This window comes from Musa acuminata, chromosome BXJ2-1 (assembly GCF_036884655.1).
Source record: "Musa acuminata AAA Group cultivar baxijiao chromosome BXJ2-1, Cavendish_Baxijiao_AAA, whole genome shotgun sequence".
Taxonomy (NCBI): Eukaryota; Viridiplantae; Streptophyta; class Magnoliopsida; order Zingiberales; family Musaceae; genus Musa; species Musa acuminata.
The window spans coordinates 31,949,239-31,968,466 of NC_088338.1; the positions used below are offsets into that span (position 1 = coordinate 31,949,239).

Consider the following 19,228-nt stretch of genomic DNA (forward strand, 5'->3'; position numbering starts at 1 on the left):
AATTATGTATTGCAGGTGCAATGGGAAGTGTCTTTCATCGGATATAAATTATGAGTGTTCTCATATAAATTTTAATAAAAATTAATATCGTGTCATCTTCTAAATCTCTTCATGTCCCGTTGGTGAGAGTCATGCACATTAGGTCATCTTTATTAGATTATAATAGACATATCTTTTGGGAATCAAGTGTAATCATTTCGTAAGTAGCCGTAATGTTTTTTTTTCTATTTAAAAAATAGAACTAAAGAGAAACATGGGAAAAATAAAACATAGTAAAAATTATTTCATTTCAACTACATTGAAAAAGTTCTTATATCTATCAAGCCAAAGTCTTAGAATAATATAGGTACTCCAATACATTTTAATGTTGTGTAAATATCCTTTTAAAAAAATAATTATATATATAATTTAAAAATATCCTCGGTTGGTTTTTTACCAAATGATCCCTTTGATTTTAACCTATGGGTTTTTTTTATTAATTTGATGAAAATATCTTTTCCTCCATTTGACCACTATAATTGCCCCTAACTATCATCATCATCCTCGCCAGTATGGTGCCTCCTCTCTTCCCCCCTTCTTCTCTCCCTCTTGTCCTCCTCCTCCTCTCTTTTGTAGTTCATGGTGGTTGGATTTGCTGTGGGAGTGATTAAGTACACCTCTATGTTCCTCATTGAAACCCTCAAGTCCCAGATGCAAGCTAGCTCCTCACCCTTCCACTCGTCACTTGGTCTTTGCCATGCTATTCACTTTATTCTCTAGGCAGAGGGGCCCCCTTGGCCTCGCGCCATGAGTCTCAATGCTAACCTCGCTTATGTCATCTACTTCTCCGTCTACAATATCTCTAAGGAGTTGCTCTCGATGAAGAACTCCAATAATTCAATCACCCAATCACCCATGCAAATTGTTGAGAGAGGGGGGGGGGGGGGGGGGGGGGGGTTGCATGGGGAGGAGGTGGGGTGGGGGTGCTTTGTGGAGTAGGGGGAAAAGGAGGAAGGGAAGAAGAGGAATGAGGAAATGGGAAGGGACAAGTGGGGAGGAAAGAGGTGACAAAGCAAGGGGAGCGACAAAGGAGGAGGCATCACACGTGATGGGAATAAGGGGGACAACAACAATAACAAAGGTGACAATAATCGAGGGTGACAGGGGATGGATATTTTCATTAAGTTGGTCGAGGTCGAGGGCGACGTTGAAAAAAGAGTGCCCAAATAAAAAACAACTATGAGATATATATATATATATATATATATATATATATATATATATATATATATATATATATATATATATATATATGATTTTCTCGACCCCTCTTTTTATCTTTGGGTTTTTCCATAAGGTTATCCTGATTTTTATTTTTCTCATTTGATGTTTTTTTTATAATACCTTAAATATCCCTTGCCTTAGCCACCTACTCCGAGTAGGCATTATTGATTATTGCTTCCACCTCTATCGCCCTTTGCCTTGCTACACTATCTCTAACATCCTCCACGATGGTCAATGTCCATAGGATACCGAGACAAGTAGCTTGAGATCCTAAAGAATATACAAGGCATCAACTATCCAACTCTAGGAAACATCCATAGTGATGAAATAATAGGTCACCCAGGAATCCAAGTGGAACTCCTCTACAGTGCATTGCAAAGCTAAGAGTGTAAGTGGCAGAGGGTGAGGAAGAGGATGTCATCATTTGAGGAGGATAAGGATGGAAGGCAACAATATAGGAGAGGGCAAGAGGAAGAGGATTGAGTTAGGTGGCGATGGTGTAGAGGGTGATATGAAGGTTGATTTATATGAGGTTTGGGTTACGATCCATCAACTCGATATCACCTTTTGGATATAAGTTTTGGTAGAGAAGAAAACTACAACAGAAAGACCAAGCATAAAACTAAAAAAAGTGACCTATTTTACTTGTAAAGCTAAAAATGCTAACTACAAAAGTTGAAATAACAAAACAAAAGTATGATAGAAAGTTTACATAGTTATAAGAATGCAAGTTGTCTTTGAACAATACTTGGGAGTTCACATATCATTACCAATTTAAGTCTCTTCATTTCTTAATGTTGGAACCTACTGGTCATAGGTACCTTGTAAATCAATCACGTGAGTGATGACACGTGTGACATGACACAATCTTTTTATTTATTATTATTATGATATTCTCTCACTTATATATATATATATATATATATATATATATATATATATATATATATATATATATATATATATATAATGATGTCCATGGATCCATGCAATAAGAATAAGATTATAATAAGATCATGATATTGAGACTGATTCACCTTTACATTTCAACACAGACCATAAATAATTCTGGTCATAAGTTAATTAAGAGATATATCGAGATAACTAGACAAATTGGTGTAATATATATCCATCCATACGATGGAGGTGATTAGTCTCATAGTTACTCGTATAGGGACACTAGAGATACAATACATGTACTCATTATAAAATGAGTTCGCTGATTAATCCGTTTACGAAATTCTGGATGGTTGATGATACCTAACTCTAAAGATTCTTAATACCTAACAAGAACGAATTTATGATTCGTCTCTACTAATTGCTTGGGCATCAATCTAGAAAGAATTTCTTTTGGGCTTATTGATTATTTATAATCAACGATTTTTAAATAACGAAAGGAGAATTTGAATCTCTACGGTCTTAGAATGATGTCTTAAATCACTAAACGATAAGGGCATATCCACCTATATCCACCCAACTGTCATCCTAGTAGTTTTTTTTTTAAATTATCAATATAATCTAGAATCAAAATTTTTTTATTTCATAGAATTTTGTTTTGGATTTAATGGTTCATAAATGAATCATCCTAGACTATTTTATATAACGAAAGGACATACAAGACTCGATCAGTTCAGGTAGTGATTGGTCTGACAGAACGGTAAAACCCCATATAATTTTCTTCAATTTTAACTCATTAATTTTAATTCACTGGTAGCCCAATCGACAATGACGTATCTGGAATCAGAATACAAGTCTGGGAGTATCCAGTTGTTACTCTAACCTATTGCACATATGAAAATCACTAATAATTACTGTTCAAAGTGAAGGAATTAATTGAATTCAGTTGATAAAGTAGGAGCATACTTAAACAACAAAAGATATGTACCAGTCATTAAATTCAACATGAACAATGAAACCATACCAAAATTCAATTCTGTGATCAGCTTCGTGTTTCTGGAATTAAATTACCTGCAAAATTTGCACTGAATGATTCGATTCCGGACTCGTAGGCCTGTCTTGCAATAGATTAAATGCAGATTAAGTGAAGAGGAGAATGAGGAAGGAAAACAGAAAATTGGAATCAAGGGTTAAGTAGAAACATAAAGCTATCATTCTAGTTGGTTGACTCATGCATTTGTAATAACCACTAAGAACAATCGACTGAAAACGATAACAGTGCAGAATCCTCATCTTTGTTATGCCATGCTTCCATAAGTGTAATCGATTAAGATTTGCTTCCCTTCGTTTTTATTCCCCTGATCTACTGGCCACACCCTACCTGAATTAATAAGATGAAATAAATGGAACGGAGATGAATGAATCAAACCTTGGTAGAAGCGTACGATGCACCGTCGCCGACGAGGCTCCATCTCGCTATCAAAAGGGGAAAGAAAAGGAAACGGCTAAATCATCGCATTTTGACCTGAAAATACCAGAATTGTGAATTAAGCCGAAGGAGAGGAAACAACTTCATTTCCGCAATGATTGAAACAAAAAGAAAATAAGAGAAAGAGGGAAATAATCAACCCATCCGTCGACCAAAATTTTGAAAGGAAACCCTAACCAAGAGTGAGATCGAAGATCAGCCGTCGATCGGTGGAGATGAAAGTAAATGGATGGAGGGGGAATGGCCCGCGTAAAGAAGTGTAAAGACAGCGGCGGTGGCGGTGGCGGCGACGAGGACTAGACCTTGTTGGGTAGAATGATCTTGAGAGGGTAACGAGAGAAGTATCGAATGGCGGCGGATTCCCCTTCCCACCTCCTCCACCACCACCCTTCCATTTCCGTCGGCCGTCTTCGACGATCTGGAGCAGTAGCACGGAAGTCGCTCCATCGCAACATCCGAACCGTCCATCGTCAACCAGCAACATCTTGCTATGCTCCCGCAGCAGCCTCCGATCACAATTCACATGGCAGTCAATTGTGCCGCGGGGCCTCTTTTGGGTCTGCCGTCAACAACTTTGGTTGGTTGACAAAAATTGTAGATTGATTTATGCATCTTAAACATCAAATGTACGTGTCCAAATAGTTTAATTCCCACGTTATATGTGTACTACTACATATTTACTGACGTGACCTTTTTTTAAAGCTGTAACTCAAACCAAATTGGAAGCTGTTTGGTTTTCCAAAATGTTAGATAACCCTTAAACCCATTAGACAAAAGTAAACCGGACCAAATCGCTCGGCCTGATGGGTTCATTTTGCACACCCTTCAATTGGCATCCCACTCACACCGGTAGCGGTCAAAGACTCAAAAGGAGAACAAGTCGAGAGGGTTCCCAGAGACCTCTGGTGCAGATTGGAAACGACAAAGATAAGAAAGATAAGAGTGGCGTATTTAATTGGCCTTCAAAAGCTGAAGCTGATAGGGCAGACGAACAAATTGTTGTGAGAGAAGCAGCAGCACCTCCTCCTCAATCCCTGATTGTTATTTACTGTTCCGAGCTCCCGACATCCGAGGAGCACACACTCCTATGCCATAACAGACCAGTACTCTGATCGTAGAGAGATCGACGACGATGGGTTTTGGCAGCAGCGATGATACGACCACCAAGGGCCGCAAGCTGCTGGAGATCCTCAACGTGAGGATGGTCGGCGCTGGCTGTCGAGTCCTGGTGCTGTCCCACGGCTTCGGCACCGATCAGTCGGCGTGGAACCGCGTGCTCCCTTACTTCCTGCGTGATTACAGGGTGGTGCTCTACGATCTGGTCTGTGCCGGCAGCGTCAACCCCGACCACTTCGACTTCCACCGCTACACCACCCTCGACGCCTACGTCGACGACCTTCTCGCCGTGCTCGACGCCCTCGGCGTCGACCGGTGCTACTTCGTCGGCCACTCAGTATCGGCCATGATCGGCATCCTCGCCGCCATCCGCCGCCCTCTTCTCTTCCTAAAACTCATCCTCGTCGGAGCATCCCCAAGGTGTGCGGTTTACTGCTTCTTTTACATATGCACATGTGCTCTCGTGGTCTGTGTGTGTGTGACAAGGTCTTGGTGGGAGCCAGGTTTCTGAACGATGGGGATTACCATGGGGGGTTCGAGAGGGAGGAGACCGAAGAGGTGTTCGCAGCGATGGAGGCGAACTACGAGGCGTGGGTGCGAGGGTTCGCGCCGCTGGCGGTGGGGGCGGACGTGCCGGCGGCGGTGAGGGAGTTCAGCCGGACGCTGTTCAACATGCGGCCGGACATATCGCTGTTCGTGTCGCGGACGGTGTTCAACAGCGATCTGCGGGGGGTGCTGGGGCTGGTGCAGGCCCCCTGCGTGGTGATCCAGACCGCCAACGACGTGTCGGTGCCGCCTTCCGTCGCCGCGTACCTCAAGGCCCACCTCGGCGGCCGCACCACCCTGGAGCTCCTCCACGACGAGGGCCACCTCCCCCACCTCAGCGCCCCCGCCTCCTTCGTCCATGTCCTCCACCGCGCCCTGACGACAACCCAATGAACGCTTCCAATTCCTCCTCCTCCGCCTCCTCCATCACCCGATGGTTTGGCCCACCACCATCACCTGCATCCGAACCTGATCAATTTGTGGAGAATTACGTGTCTTCAAGTGTGGGTGTTCATTGCTGCTATAGTGCATGTCCATTGGAGGTATGTTGTCACGTGAGGACTTTTCCCGTCCAGCTTTGGTTTTGCTACTCTTACTGCTGTTTTCCGCTTACCGTGCTACACAATAATGAATATCGAATAAGGAGGTGGGGAAGTGCGCGGGTCGTTTACATGCTTCATTTTTCGCTTCCTCTCTGTGTATGTGAACCTCCAATGAAGTAGTGATCCAAATGAGACACAGGTTTCTGATGTGATAGGGAGATGTGTGGAGTGGCCGACGTGCTGGGGCTGGTGGAGAGAGAGGAACATATAATGTTTTGGGAACTTCCAAGGGAAAAGAAGGGGATGTGGAGGAGATAGTGATGTGAGTGGTGCTTGTGGGAGAAGGCTCCAGTGATGGAGGGCAATGAAATCTGGATATAGATCAAGATGGGACCTAAAGAGGAGCAACAGGTGGCTGTGAATCTTATCCTGGTGGAGGGGCCTTCAATGACTTTATCGTTTGTTTGTGCTGTCTCCCACAACCCTTATCTAACATTTGTCCTTTTCTTATTTTCTTTTTTACTAAAATAAATTTATTTCATAATAATAAGTGCACACAAAATTATAAGTTTTAATAATGATAAAACTATTTGCTCTTCTACTTTCCTCTAATAGAATACCATTAATATAGAAAATATCTTATTTTGCTATCATTTTTTAATTCAAGATAAACTATTCTTTTAAGCATAGATAGGAATACAATGACCTGTTGGTTACATTTATTAATATATAGTGGTGACTAGGTAGAAAACTACTTGGCAAATTATGAGAAAATAAGTTCCTTATATACTCTCTAATTAACCAAACAGTACATTGAGTGTACCATCATGTCCCAAACACTGAACACCATTTGAATTACTAGAATTTTCACCACCATTTTGGACCAAATCCTTTATTTATGCCTCCTTGGAGATGAAATGTTGTATCATCGTGATTAATTAACTTCCCTAATAAAGTAATATCTAACGTCTTATGGGATTGATACACTCCAAATACCATTAAATCATAATATAAATTGATTCCTTTGCTAATAAATAAAACTTTTGGGATCTATGGTAAGTCAATCAAAACATTAATCAAAACAAGTTGAGTTTGAAATTTTTATATATTTCACTTTTTTTGTCCATTTTTTAATTAGAATATTTATATAATACATATTCTTCATTTAGTCTTGCATAATATACTTGAATTTAATTTTATGTGTAAAATCAAGTGAGAGGAAATGTTAAAGTTTAATATAAACCGACTCCTCTTATCCTACTTTGATTCGATACACTAATTTTTCGTTGAAGTGAAATATAAAACTGATTAATATTATAGATCCACTGTTAATTCAAGTTTTTTATATAAAAATATTACACAATACATACATATTAGTTTAGGAATAAAAAAAGGGTCAAATATTTATCTTTTTTTGGTTTAGGAATAAGAATAAACAAATAAAGAGACTTTTATATCAATTTTATTATTTTTTGAATAGGTTTATGATGTTTTTAAAAAATATTTTATCCTATTAAAAAATAGGATAACTGAGGTATTGGATCGGTTCATCCTATCCTATGAACCTCTAAAATCGATAGATCGATTCATTTTATTTACTGACTCAATCAAAAAGAAAATTGTAATATCATTTTATGTCATGAGGTATTTCAAAAATCATAAAAGATGAAGACTAGACGGAAATATGAAAAAAAAAAACCTCTTCTTATATAAAACAATCTCAAAATTCATATATATATATATATATATATATATATATATATATATATATATATATATATATATATATATATATATATAGCTGCAATTCACAGTGCAGCTACTTTTGTTGTCCTCTCGATCCGTAGCCACCAAGGGGACAACTAGGCCCTTAATAGATCTAAAGTGGGTCGAATAGAATAGCCTATTCAGTCTCTGAAATTTTGACCGGCGGTGGCACCACTTGGGAGACTCGGTCTCCCAAGAGTTCTGGGCGGTGGTATCGGCCCTATCAAGCGGTAATACCGCCGGCAGTTATTACTGCCAGTGGTGGTACTGCCCCTGTCAAGCGGTGGTACTGCCAGAGCTCGGTCTTCGAGCATTGTCAGGCATTAGTACCGCTCAGACTGAGTGGTAGTACCACCCAGTGACAAATGACAGGCGGTAGTACCACCCAGTAATGGCGGTGGTACTGTCAGGACCCCGAAAATCCGGGGTTGGACACTTTTAGGCTTTATTTTTTAACTCATTGGGGCCTATAAAAACCCCACCCTTTCCTGCATAAAAGGGCAACAAAAACTTGACATTATCTTGAGTCTTTGAGGCCTTAAAAATGTTGTAAAAGCTAGAGTTCTCCTCCTTCTTTCTTCTAAGTGTTGAGATCATTCAAGAGATGAGTGAAACTTGTAAGGGTTGTCTCCTAAGCCCGTCAAAAGGAGAAAAGCTGTAAAAGGGTGGTTGACCTTCGCCTATTGAAGGAAGGCCTCTAGTGGACGCCAGTGACCTCGTCGAAGGAGGAAGCCGATAGTGGATGTAGGTCACGTTGACCGAACCACTCTAAAATATCGATTTGCATTTACTTTGAGCATCTTTCCTTTATAGCAAACTGCCTCTCCTCCTTACTGTGCTTTAAATACGTTTACATTTGCTTTGACGTAAAACATCTTCCGAGATCGGCTTTCTACGAAGACTTTACGAAATTTTTTTTTTTTCATTTGTGTGATTTGTTGAATCTCGTATTTTGATGATGAAACTACTTGATATATGTTTATGATTTAATCTGCGTTTTGAGTGACGCAGGGTGCTTCGATTAGGATGAGACAATTAAAGCAGGAACATCATGTTATGCCGGAGGAACATGTCAGAAGATTGGACGTCGGGCCGGTGGATCGGTTGACGTATCGACAGAAGCTTCGGGTCGTGGACTCGGGCATCGGGCCAAGAAGAGCGAGTATTGTGCCAAGGATATCAGAGTTGCAGAGTCAACTGACCGATTGGACAATAGGCTGCAGGAAAGGACGATGCGCCGAAGAATTGGACGAAGCGTCGAGGGACCAATGACATGCCGGACAACTTGGTTAATTGCTTAGGATTAATTGTCTCGATCGAAGTTTTTGTTTTAAGTGTGCAGGATTAACTACGATGAAAGTAAGACATGCAGCAGGAGTTGCGCCGGAGTCATGACAATGATCACATTGGGAGTTCAAGAGCTCGACGGAAGTTCGGACAGTCGTTGGAGGTTCTACGGGAACAAATCCGAGAAGTCCAGAAGCTTGCCAAAGGAGCTCGTCGGAACTTGCCAAGTGGATCGTCGCAGTCCAAGAGTTTGCCGGAAGTCCGCAGGAGCATCACCGAGGGTTCATCGGATGATCGACGGAAGTTCGCCGGAAACTCGTCGGAAGAAGCGAGTGACGCACCGAAGCAAGCTGCAGAATATGTCTTAGGAAATAATCGTAGTTAGCACTTTGATTAAGTTAGAAATGGGAGGTGATCCCATTAGCTTAATCATGGGGCAATTGGGCCCCTGAAGAACTCAAATTGGGTCGAATGGTTCAACCCATTCGGACCCAGGTTGCTGTGGGAGGTGCAACCGCCCAGGCAGGGAGGTAGCACCGCCCAGGCTATGTCTCCCAACGAGACTGGGCGGTGCAACCGCCCCAGCCAAGAGGTGCAACCGCCCAGGGCTCAGTCTCCGAGCGAGACTGGGCGGTGCAACCTCCTCTATCAGGAGGTAGCACCGCCAAAGCTCAAGTTTCGAGCTCTGCCAGGCGGTGCAACCTCTCCAGTCAGGCGGTGCAACCGCCTGAGCTCGGTCTTCGAGCTCTAGCAGAGAGGTGCAACCGCCCCTGACAGAGGTAGCACCGCCCAGAGGCTCAGTCTTCGAGCTCTGCCAGGCGGTGCAACCGCCCCAGTCAGGAGGTGCAACCGCCTGATCCCGGAATTCCGAGATTTGATCGTTTTGAGCTCTAAATTTGAACTGGGTTGGGGCCTATAAATACCCCACCCATTCAGCACTGAAAAGATACAGACCTACACCGAATTCTTGATCTTTTCTGTGATTCTAAGAGCTCAAATTTGTGTAAAGTCCAAAAGTTCTCCTCTTTCTGTTCTTCAAGTCTTGAGTTGTAAAGAGAGGAGAGAAAGGTTCTGTAAGGGTTGTCTCCTGAGCCCGTCAAAAGGAGAGAAACTGTAAAAGGGCAATTGACCTTCGTCTATTTAAGGAAGGCCTCTAGTTGACGTCGGTGACCTCGTCGGTGGAGGAAGCCAAAAGTGGAGTAGGTCAAGACTGACCGAACCACTCTAAATCTCTGGTTTGCTTTTATTTTGAGCACTTTATCATTACTGCAAACCTCCTACATAGCTACTGCTCTCTGCGCTTTTACGAACAAGTTTCTAAGTTCTGATCTTTCCGAATCTGCATTCAGACGTAAATCGATGTTTTCGTACGATCTTTACATTGCAGTTTACATTTACGTTTTGATTCTATTTATAACTGCAAACTGTCTTCTGCGCTTTTACGAACGAGTTTCTTTGCAATTTACGTTTATGTTTTGATTCCATTTATAACTGCAAACTGCCTTCTGCGCTTTTACGAACAAGTGTCTAAGTTCAGATCTTTCCGAATCTGAGCTTAGACGTAAACTGCGCTTAGACGCAAACTGTGTTTAGACGCAAACCGCGCTTAGACGCAATCTGCGCTTAGACGCAAACTGCGCTTAGACGCAATCTGAGCTTAGACACAATCTGCATTTAGACGCAAACTACATTTAGACGCAAACTGCATTTAGACGCAAACTGCATTTAGACGCAAACTGCGCTTAGACGCAAACTGTGTTTAGACGTAAACTGCACTTAATCATAAGTAATCTTAGAATCGGCTTTTGCATCAAAATAGTTTTTATCGAACGAACGCAGCTTTCGTTTTTAATCGCTGAAAGATTTCCGCTGCACTAATTCACCCCCCCCCCCTCTTAGTGCTCTCGATCCTAACATGATTTACATTGCTGCAAATCACCTTAGTCCTCTCTTGCATTTTCACTTAAGACTTCAAGCTCAAATTCCTTCCGAAACGAATTGAGTTGAAATCATTCTCGTTGAATCGGCTTTAATCGAAACAAGGTTTTTGAAATAGCAAAAGTTTTTCGCTGCACTAATTCACCCCCCCTCTTAGTGTGCTCTTGATCCTAACAATTGGTATCAGAGCGAGATTCACTCTCAATTGGATTAAAACCCAAGAGAGATGGCATTTGTTGGAAACCAAGAGGGTTACTCAATTACACATCCGCCCATGTTCAATGGGATGGATTACACCTATTGGAAGACTAGAATGAGAATCTTCCTAATTTCTATGGATTTTGAGCTTTTGAATATTGTAGAAACTGGATTTCAAAAGTTTTCTCGTTCAATGATCGATTGAAATGAATTAGAGAAAAAGACTTTCGCTTTAAATGCTAAGGCTATGAATGCCTTATTTTGTGCTCTAGATAAAAACGAGTTTAATCGAGTTTCGATTTGTGAAATAGCTTTTGATATTTGGCACACACTCGAAGTGACTCACGAAGGCATTAGTAGAGTGAAAGAGTCAAAAATCAACCTTTTAGTACATTCTTATGAATTATTTCGAATGAAACCGAGTGAGACCATTGGAGACATGTACACACCCATTTTACAGATGTCGTCAATAGTCTAAAAGGACTTAATAAAAGTGTTTTTGGATTTTGAGCTCGTTAATAAAGTTATAAGATCCCTTCCAAAGAGTTGGGACCCTAAAGTCACGGCTATTCAAGAGGCCAAAGATTTAAACAACTTGCCTCTTGAAGAATTAATTGGGACATTAATGACCTATAAAATGACATGCAAAGCTTATAAAGAGCTTGAGGATACCCTTCTAAAGAACAGGAAGGATATGACACTAATAATACAAGAAGACCACTTGAGAGGAAACTAAGTGATGAGGACTTTGATGATGACATGACACTTTTAACAAGGAAATTCAAAAAATACATTAAAAGAAACAAATTTAAAAATGACACTAAAAATAAATTTGAACTCAAGAAAGATCAAGTAATTTGTTATGAATGCAAGAAGCCGGGACACTACAAGAGTGAATGTCCCCAAGCCAAGAAGAAGATACCGAAGAAGAAGGTACTCAAAACAACATGGGATGACTCAAGCAAATCCGAAGAAGAGGAGCCCAACACCGAGCAAGTTGCTCACTATGCACTAATAGCCATTGGAGAGGAGGTATCTAGTTCAATTGATACAAATTTATCATTTAATGAATTATTAAATATTTTTCATGATTTATTTGATGAATGCAAAATAATTAGTAAAAAAAATAAATTGTTAAAAAAGGAGCATGATTCTCTTATTAGTAATTTCGATAAATTAAAAATTAAGCATAATGATAGTTTAGCTCGAAATGCCATGATTTAGAAATACTCCAAAAGGAGAACTTGCTACTCAAGGATACCTTGAAGAAATTTGAGGTTGGTAGCAAGTCATTGAACATGATCCTTATCAATAAAGGTCACGTTCATAAAAGAAGTGGAATTGGATTTGTGAGTAGCTCTCATCCAAATCCAACCACCTTCATTAAAGGCCCTATCTTGCATATTTCACCCCAAAACAAATGCAACTTTTGTTGCAAACGTAGACATAAAGCTTATCATTGTCCGTTTAAAAAATGTAGTCCACAAATTGATTTGGGTTCCTAAAGGAACCGTAAAGAATTTCATGCAACATGATAAGCAATTTAGATCGATTTTTGAGGCACCCAAAGTCAAATGAGTATCTAAAAATCATCCTCTTTTGTAGAAACGTATATCATCACAAGCTAGGAGTAAGAGATGATATCTTATTTTTTGGGTGCTCAAGGTTTATGACCAGAGATCCAAAATAACTCATAAAGCTCTCTAGCTAAAATAAAAAAAAGAGGATCAGTACAATTAAAACTATCAATTACAAAATGATACTTATACTTTATACGTTAATGATGCAATCTTGTGTGATAAACACTTAATTTTGATCTCTCAAAATTTTGATACTTGAATTCCCCTTCACACATCTTCCGGATTTCTGAATTTATCGGATATATTCCTCCCTCAATTTTTTCAGATCCAACTATATCTTACAAGATCATGAACTTACGGCTTGCGATGCTTGCATGATAAGTCATAAACATATTGAAAACATATAAGCTCTATATAACATTTGAGTATAGTATGCATTTCATAAGATCGATCATGAATGTACGAATTTTCTCATCTTGTGATGTGAATTTTTTACATGATTATGTAATTAGGGTTGTGTGCTCCACAAACAAAAACTCCCTTCAAATTGAAATCACCCACATTAGCCCACACACCCTTGTAAGCAGTGCTCACTACTTGTAGGCAGTGGCATCGACCGCTAGCTGTCACGAGTGGCAGGCGGTTGCACCACCCGCAACCTACCCCCTTTTAAAATCGAGCTAGGGCCGGCGGTAGAATTGATCCCAACTCATTTTCCACTCACCCTTGCAACTCCAAACCTCTTTTGAACTCCATTCTCTCCCTCTAGCTGCCCAAAACTCCCTATTTGCTACAAGATTAAGGATCAATCATACATCTTCTTGAAGATCTCAACTAAGGTATTTTCTAAAAGGCTTTGATTTCTCTTTGGTATTATCTACTCTTGCTCATTATTTATCTTCATAATAGCAGTATTTATGGGTTCTAGAAGATCTTTTAGGGACAAAGGAAAGAGGAGACTAGAAGAAAACTATGATTCCACACTTTTCGATTCAAATCAACATGCCCTAAAATTTACATCCATAGAATCTAGACATGTTTATAAGGGAAAATATGTTGATTTAGATGAACTAAGCGATTTAGAACCTATTCAATGGTTTACAAATCTAGACCTTCTCCCAATCCTACAAATAAGTGAACCTATCTACCCTAGAATTGTTAGGTTGTTTTATAACAATCTACATGTAGATGAAGAAGAAAAGGTATCTACCCATCTTTTAGGACGTCATATATCCATTACGGATAGATCAATTTGTGACATCATAAGCATCCCGGTAAAAGAAAGAGGTTGTTATTTTAGATGACAATGGGATGATGAAACAGTTGGGACCACTTACGTTGATGCCTTAGGAATAATTTTTGGCAATCCCAACTTAATGATACTTCCAAAAAGCTATGAAAATTTACTACCATTAAGCACCAAAATACTTCATCACATCTTGATTAGTATTATTCTCCCTAAACAATATCATCATGATGAAGTAAGCCAAACGGAACTAGGTACCATGTATTGGATCATGAAGGGATATAACAATTGTTTTGGTTACCTTATCCAACAAAACATGATAGAAATATCTAAAAAGGACATGATGCTTCTATATGGTAGCATAATCACTAGAATACTCCATGCCTACGATATTGCAATTCTATCCGACGAAGAAGTTATAAAGCTAGATAGATTTAGTATCATAAATAAAAATCTACTTCGATGGATGAGATGTATATTTAGAAATAGTATATGGGTTAGACTGCCTAGAAGGACCGATCCCCCCCAACCAGAACTAGAACCGAAAACACCAATCTTTAGGGGTAATCTATCTCCTCCAACTGGTCCCTTTGAGGAATCACCTCCAGTAGAGCAAGCACCTTCTTCAACTATCGAAGACATAGGGTTTCAGATGGATCGTTTTGAACAAAGACAAGATTGACTTGAACAATACCAAGATCAAATCTTATCTGAGCTGTATTCACCGATAGTTTAACACATTGTTTAGACATTTTAACTTTCCACCACCTGAATGAACGTATGTATGTATTTAGAAAAAGTGGACACAATTCCTTCTTGTCATGTTGTAATACTATGTTGTAAACTTTTTATGCTACTCACCTTGATGATCGCAATGCTACCTACTTTGATGATCGCAAGTCCTTGATATGTTTAACTATTGGTATCTATGACTTGATGTATTATTTGGTAAGCATTTGTGGAGTTAGGAATATTAATTTGTTCGAATGCATGAATTTATTAAATTTCATTTTTGGACTTTCTTGATTCTTTGATCACTTAAATTCGGTGCTGAAAATTTTATGATACAAATTTTACATGATGATAAGATTGTGTGCTTCAATAACATGTTTACTTTGATGTTGAAAATTTTGTGCCTTGATGCTAAAAGTTTCCATGATGATGAGCATGTTATACTTTCATTATTTTGATTTGAGAAAGTTTTAATCATACATCATATTCTTAATCTTTGAGCACTACAAAGCACTAATGATTTTACCTTCATGATTGTGATTGAAAAGCTATGACAAAAAATTGTTCGAATGATTTTGTTATATTTTTCTTCCGGACTTAATATATTTCTTGAATGGAGCTTTCATGAGTCTATGCCATACCAAATTTATTTCATATCCATGCTTCATTACTTAATGATGGAATTAATTGGCAAATGCATCTCTCATGGACTTATTTTTTTGTGAATTTTTATTGAGAAATTGATTTGATGTAATGATTCTCTCACATGAATTCCTTCTCCATGAAGGAAGATTTTTTGAGATGAGCACTTGCAAGGATTTAATTTCACATGTATATTTTGATCCTTATGAAAAATAAAGCATAATGAAACTCTCTTATTGATCTTAACTTCATTTAAAGTTGGTTCTCAATGGCTTTACCTTCCTTACTTTCCTCCTTCATGCATAGCCTTAATGATAAATAAAAGGGAAGAAGTAATGAAAGCTATCTCCTTAATGTTGAGAACTTTTGAATGATACCATGTCATGAATGCTTGAAATATGATTGGTATGATTTTGTGACATGAATTTTTACCACACTTGCATATATTGTTGAATCGTTCTCCTTTTTGTTGATGACAAAGGGGGAGAAATATGTGATAAATTGATGATAAATGTATGTAATTTTACACTTGAAATGGTTGCATTATGATAAGATATCTAGAGCTTAATTTGAAATATTACAAATTGATATCTCGTCATAGAATGAATTGCTACGATTGTTATCCTTCATATTTGAAATATAAGATTTGAAAATGGGTGTCATTCCTTGACATCATTTTCAGAAAGTTACATCATGATAGGAATCATGATGGGTGTATTGATAAGTTTAAATGAACTTAACTTATCAATATGTCTCTTGAATTCAAAGGCTTTGAATTCAAGAATGACTTTTCTCAAGTATGGCATATAGATAGGGGGAGTTAATGTTAACTCCGTCATCAATTGATTATCATCATCAAAAAGGGGGAGATTGTTGAATCTCGGATTTTGATGATGAAGTCAATTACTGTTTGTTTATCTAATCTATATATTGAGAAAAGTGTGCAGGATTAACTACGATGGTAGTAAGACATGTAGCAGGTGTTATGCCAGAGTCAGGATCAAGATCACGTTGGGAGTTCGAGAGTTCGACGAAAGTCCGGACGTTCGTCGGAAGTTCTATGGGAACCATACGAGAAGTCCAGGAGCTTGCCATAGAAGCTCGTCGGAACTCGCCAAGAAGATCGTCGCAAAGTCCAGGAGCTTGCCGAGAGTCCGCCGGAGCATCGCCGAGGGTTTGTCGGATGTTCGCCGGAAGTTCACCGGAGGAAGCGATTGACGCACCGAAACACGAATTGCAGTAATGATGTCTTAATTGTCATAGTTAGAGTGTCAATTAAGTTAGGATTGAGAGGTGATCCCACTAACTTAATCAGAGGCCAACTGGGCCCTTAACAGACCCAAATTGGGCTGAATGGAATAGCACATTCGATCCCTAAAATCCTGGCTGGCGGTGGCACCTGGGAGACTCGGTCTCCCAGGAGTTCTGAGCGGTGGTACCGCCGATAGTTATTACTGCCAGCGGTGGTACCGCCCCTGTCAGGTGGTGGTACCGCCAGAGCTCGGTCTTTAAGTGCTGTCAAGCGGTAGTACCGCCCAGACTGAGTGGTAGTATTGCCCAGTGATAGATGACATGCAGTAGTACCACGTAGTAATGGTGGTTGTACCGCTAGGACCCCAGAATTCTGGGAATGGACATTTTTAGGCTCCATTTTTGAACTTATTGGGCGCTATAAAAACCCCACCCTTTCCTACATGAAAGGGCAACAAAAAATTGACATTATCTTGAGTCTTTGAGGCCTTAAAAGTGTTATAAAAGCTAAAGTTCTCCTCCTTCTTTCTTCTAAGTGTTGAGATCATTCAAGAGAGGAGTGAAACTTGTAAGGGTTGTCTCCTAAGACTGTCAAAAGGAGAAAAGCTGTAAAAGGGTGGTTGGCCTTCGCCTATTAAAGGAAGTGCTAGTCATAGGTGCCCAACAAGCCAATCACGTGAGTGATGGCACGTGTGACTTGCTACAGAATCTTTTTGCTTATTATATTTTGGCGTATATCACTTTATAACTATTGCATAAATGCATACATATATTGTGATGTCCTTGGATTTGTGCAATGGGAATCGGATCGTGATGAGATCATGATAATGAGATCGATTCACCTTTAAACACATATCCTAAATAATCCCGGTCATAGGTTACTCGAGAGGGACATCGTGATAACCAGATAGACTGGTGTGCTGTATACCCGTCCATATGATGGATGCAGCTGGTCTCATAGCTGCTCGTGTAGGGACACAAGGGATACAGTACAAGTGCTCATTGGAGAATGAGTTCACTGATTGATCCGCTTACGGAATGCTGGATGGTTTATGATGCCTTATTGTTAGACAGCGATTCCGTAGTCCTAGTGGTGTATCTGGTCCTTAGACTTGAGACACCAAGGATGTTCTGCATGAGTGCTCCACTCTTTGATACCAGACTTATAGGTTTGGTTGTCCCAGATCTAGTACAGCTGGTCATTGGGAGTGGTAGTCGACCTTACGAGGGCTATTGAGTGTCGATAGAGGATCATCCACTTTCGGCGTCATGAGAGGAATATCCCATGTGTTCTTGCTCAGACAAATCCCTGGCTAGGGTCATTCGGGTTGAGAGAGAGAGTTCTCCGGGAGAATCCGATTAGAGCGAGACTCGAGTAGAAACCGTATGGGTCTGACAGCACCATGCTCAATATACGGTCTCTGGGATATTAGATGGATGAGGGACTATAGGTACACGGTAACTGAGGACAGACAAGTCTAATGGATTGGATTCCCCTGTATTGTCTGGGGACTATGGCGTAGAGGCCTAGTACTTCCGTAGTCGATGAGTCAAGTGAATTATTACAGAGATAATAATTCACTGAGTTAGAAGGAGTTCTGACAGGTATGACTCACGGCCAGCTCGATATTGGGCCTAGAGGGTCACACACATATGGTAGGCATTGCGATGAGTAGAGGTTCGGATATGAGATATCCGACGGAGCCCTTATCTTATTGGATGCAGATCCAATACCCACTATGGGAGGACCCATTAGGGTTTGACAGGGGACCTCTATAAATAGGAGGGATTCAGAGCCTTTGCTTATCTTTCCTATTCTCCTCTTCCTCTCCACCTCAGATCAGGCCTGGAGTTTTTGAGGAGTGTCGTCGCAACCCTGCTGTGTGGATCACCGCTAGAGAGGAGGACGCTTGACCTCCTTTACCCTCTCCTAAGGATCTACAAGGAAACAGGGATATACGATCTCCCTAGGTAACACAATATACTCTATACGCAGTTTCATGTTTCGCGGATTTTTGCGCACCAATCTTCGCACGACAACGAACATCCTTTTGGGAATCGGGGATTTTGTTTTCTTGTTCTTCCGCTGCGCATGTGATGTCGCCCCCATGATTTCCCAACAGTGGTATCAGAGCCAGGTTGTTCTTGCGAATGATTGGTTTTGAACTGCGTGTGTTGTGTTTAGGAAGAATATTGACGTCAAAATCGTTGACGCAAAAGCGAGAGAGGGCAGCAATAGTTGCTGCCCTCGATCTGCGTGCGTGAAGCGCAACCGAAGGCGGGCAGCACAGGGGCTAGATCTGCAGCAGCCGGCCGGTGGCCTGCTTGCAGCAGGCTTGCTGCCGGCGGGGCTTGCAGCCCACGGGCAGAGGCGCCGCAGGGCAGCGGCGCCTGCCGCCGCAGGGCAGCGACGCCTGCCGCCGCTGCTCCCGCGGGCGAAACCCCCCCCCCACAGGGGCGGCCGCCCGGCGGGACCGCACCGCCTGCGGAGGCAGCGGCGCCCGAAGGGGGCGCCCACCTGCAGCGGCAGCGCCGCCAGCGGGCGTGCCGCCTGCAGGCGAGGGCAGTGCCCTCGCCCCGCCGCACAGGCCGCCGCCGGCAGGGTGGCGGCGGCGGCAGCAGCGAAAGGGGGAAAGGGCATTAGGGTTTTCTGGGCAAAAGACAGTTTTGCCCCTCGGAATTTGAGAAATTCCAGTTTCTGTCTTTTGTCCAAATTACGAAAATACCCCTATAA

General features: G+C 41.0%; 1 protein-coding gene and 1 long non-coding RNA gene across 2 annotated transcripts; one reads left to right on the forward strand and one right to left on the reverse strand.

The window, feature by feature from the left end:
• Positions 1-2,244: 2,244 nt before the first annotated feature.
• LOC108951911 (uncharacterized) lies at positions 2,245-4,494 on the reverse strand. The gene is made up of 3 exons (XR_001976482.2): positions 3,827-4,494; positions 3,590-3,685; positions 2,245-3,274 (listed from the first exon to the last, which is right to left on the reverse strand). It is a non-coding gene; the product is annotated as an uncharacterized LOC108951911 (long non-coding RNA).
• A 40-nt stretch (positions 4,495-4,534) lies between these two features.
• Positions 4,535-5,990, forward strand: LOC135599105 (probable strigolactone esterase DAD2). Its single transcript, XM_065093841.1, has 2 exons — positions 4,535-5,185; positions 5,269-5,990. The coding sequence occupies exons 1-2, from the start codon at positions 4,782-4,784 to the stop codon at positions 5,702-5,704; spliced, it is 840 nt and encodes a 279-aa protein (XP_064949913.1). The 5' UTR covers positions 4,535-4,781; the 3' UTR covers positions 5,705-5,990.
• Positions 5,991-19,228: the final 13,238 nt, after the last annotated feature.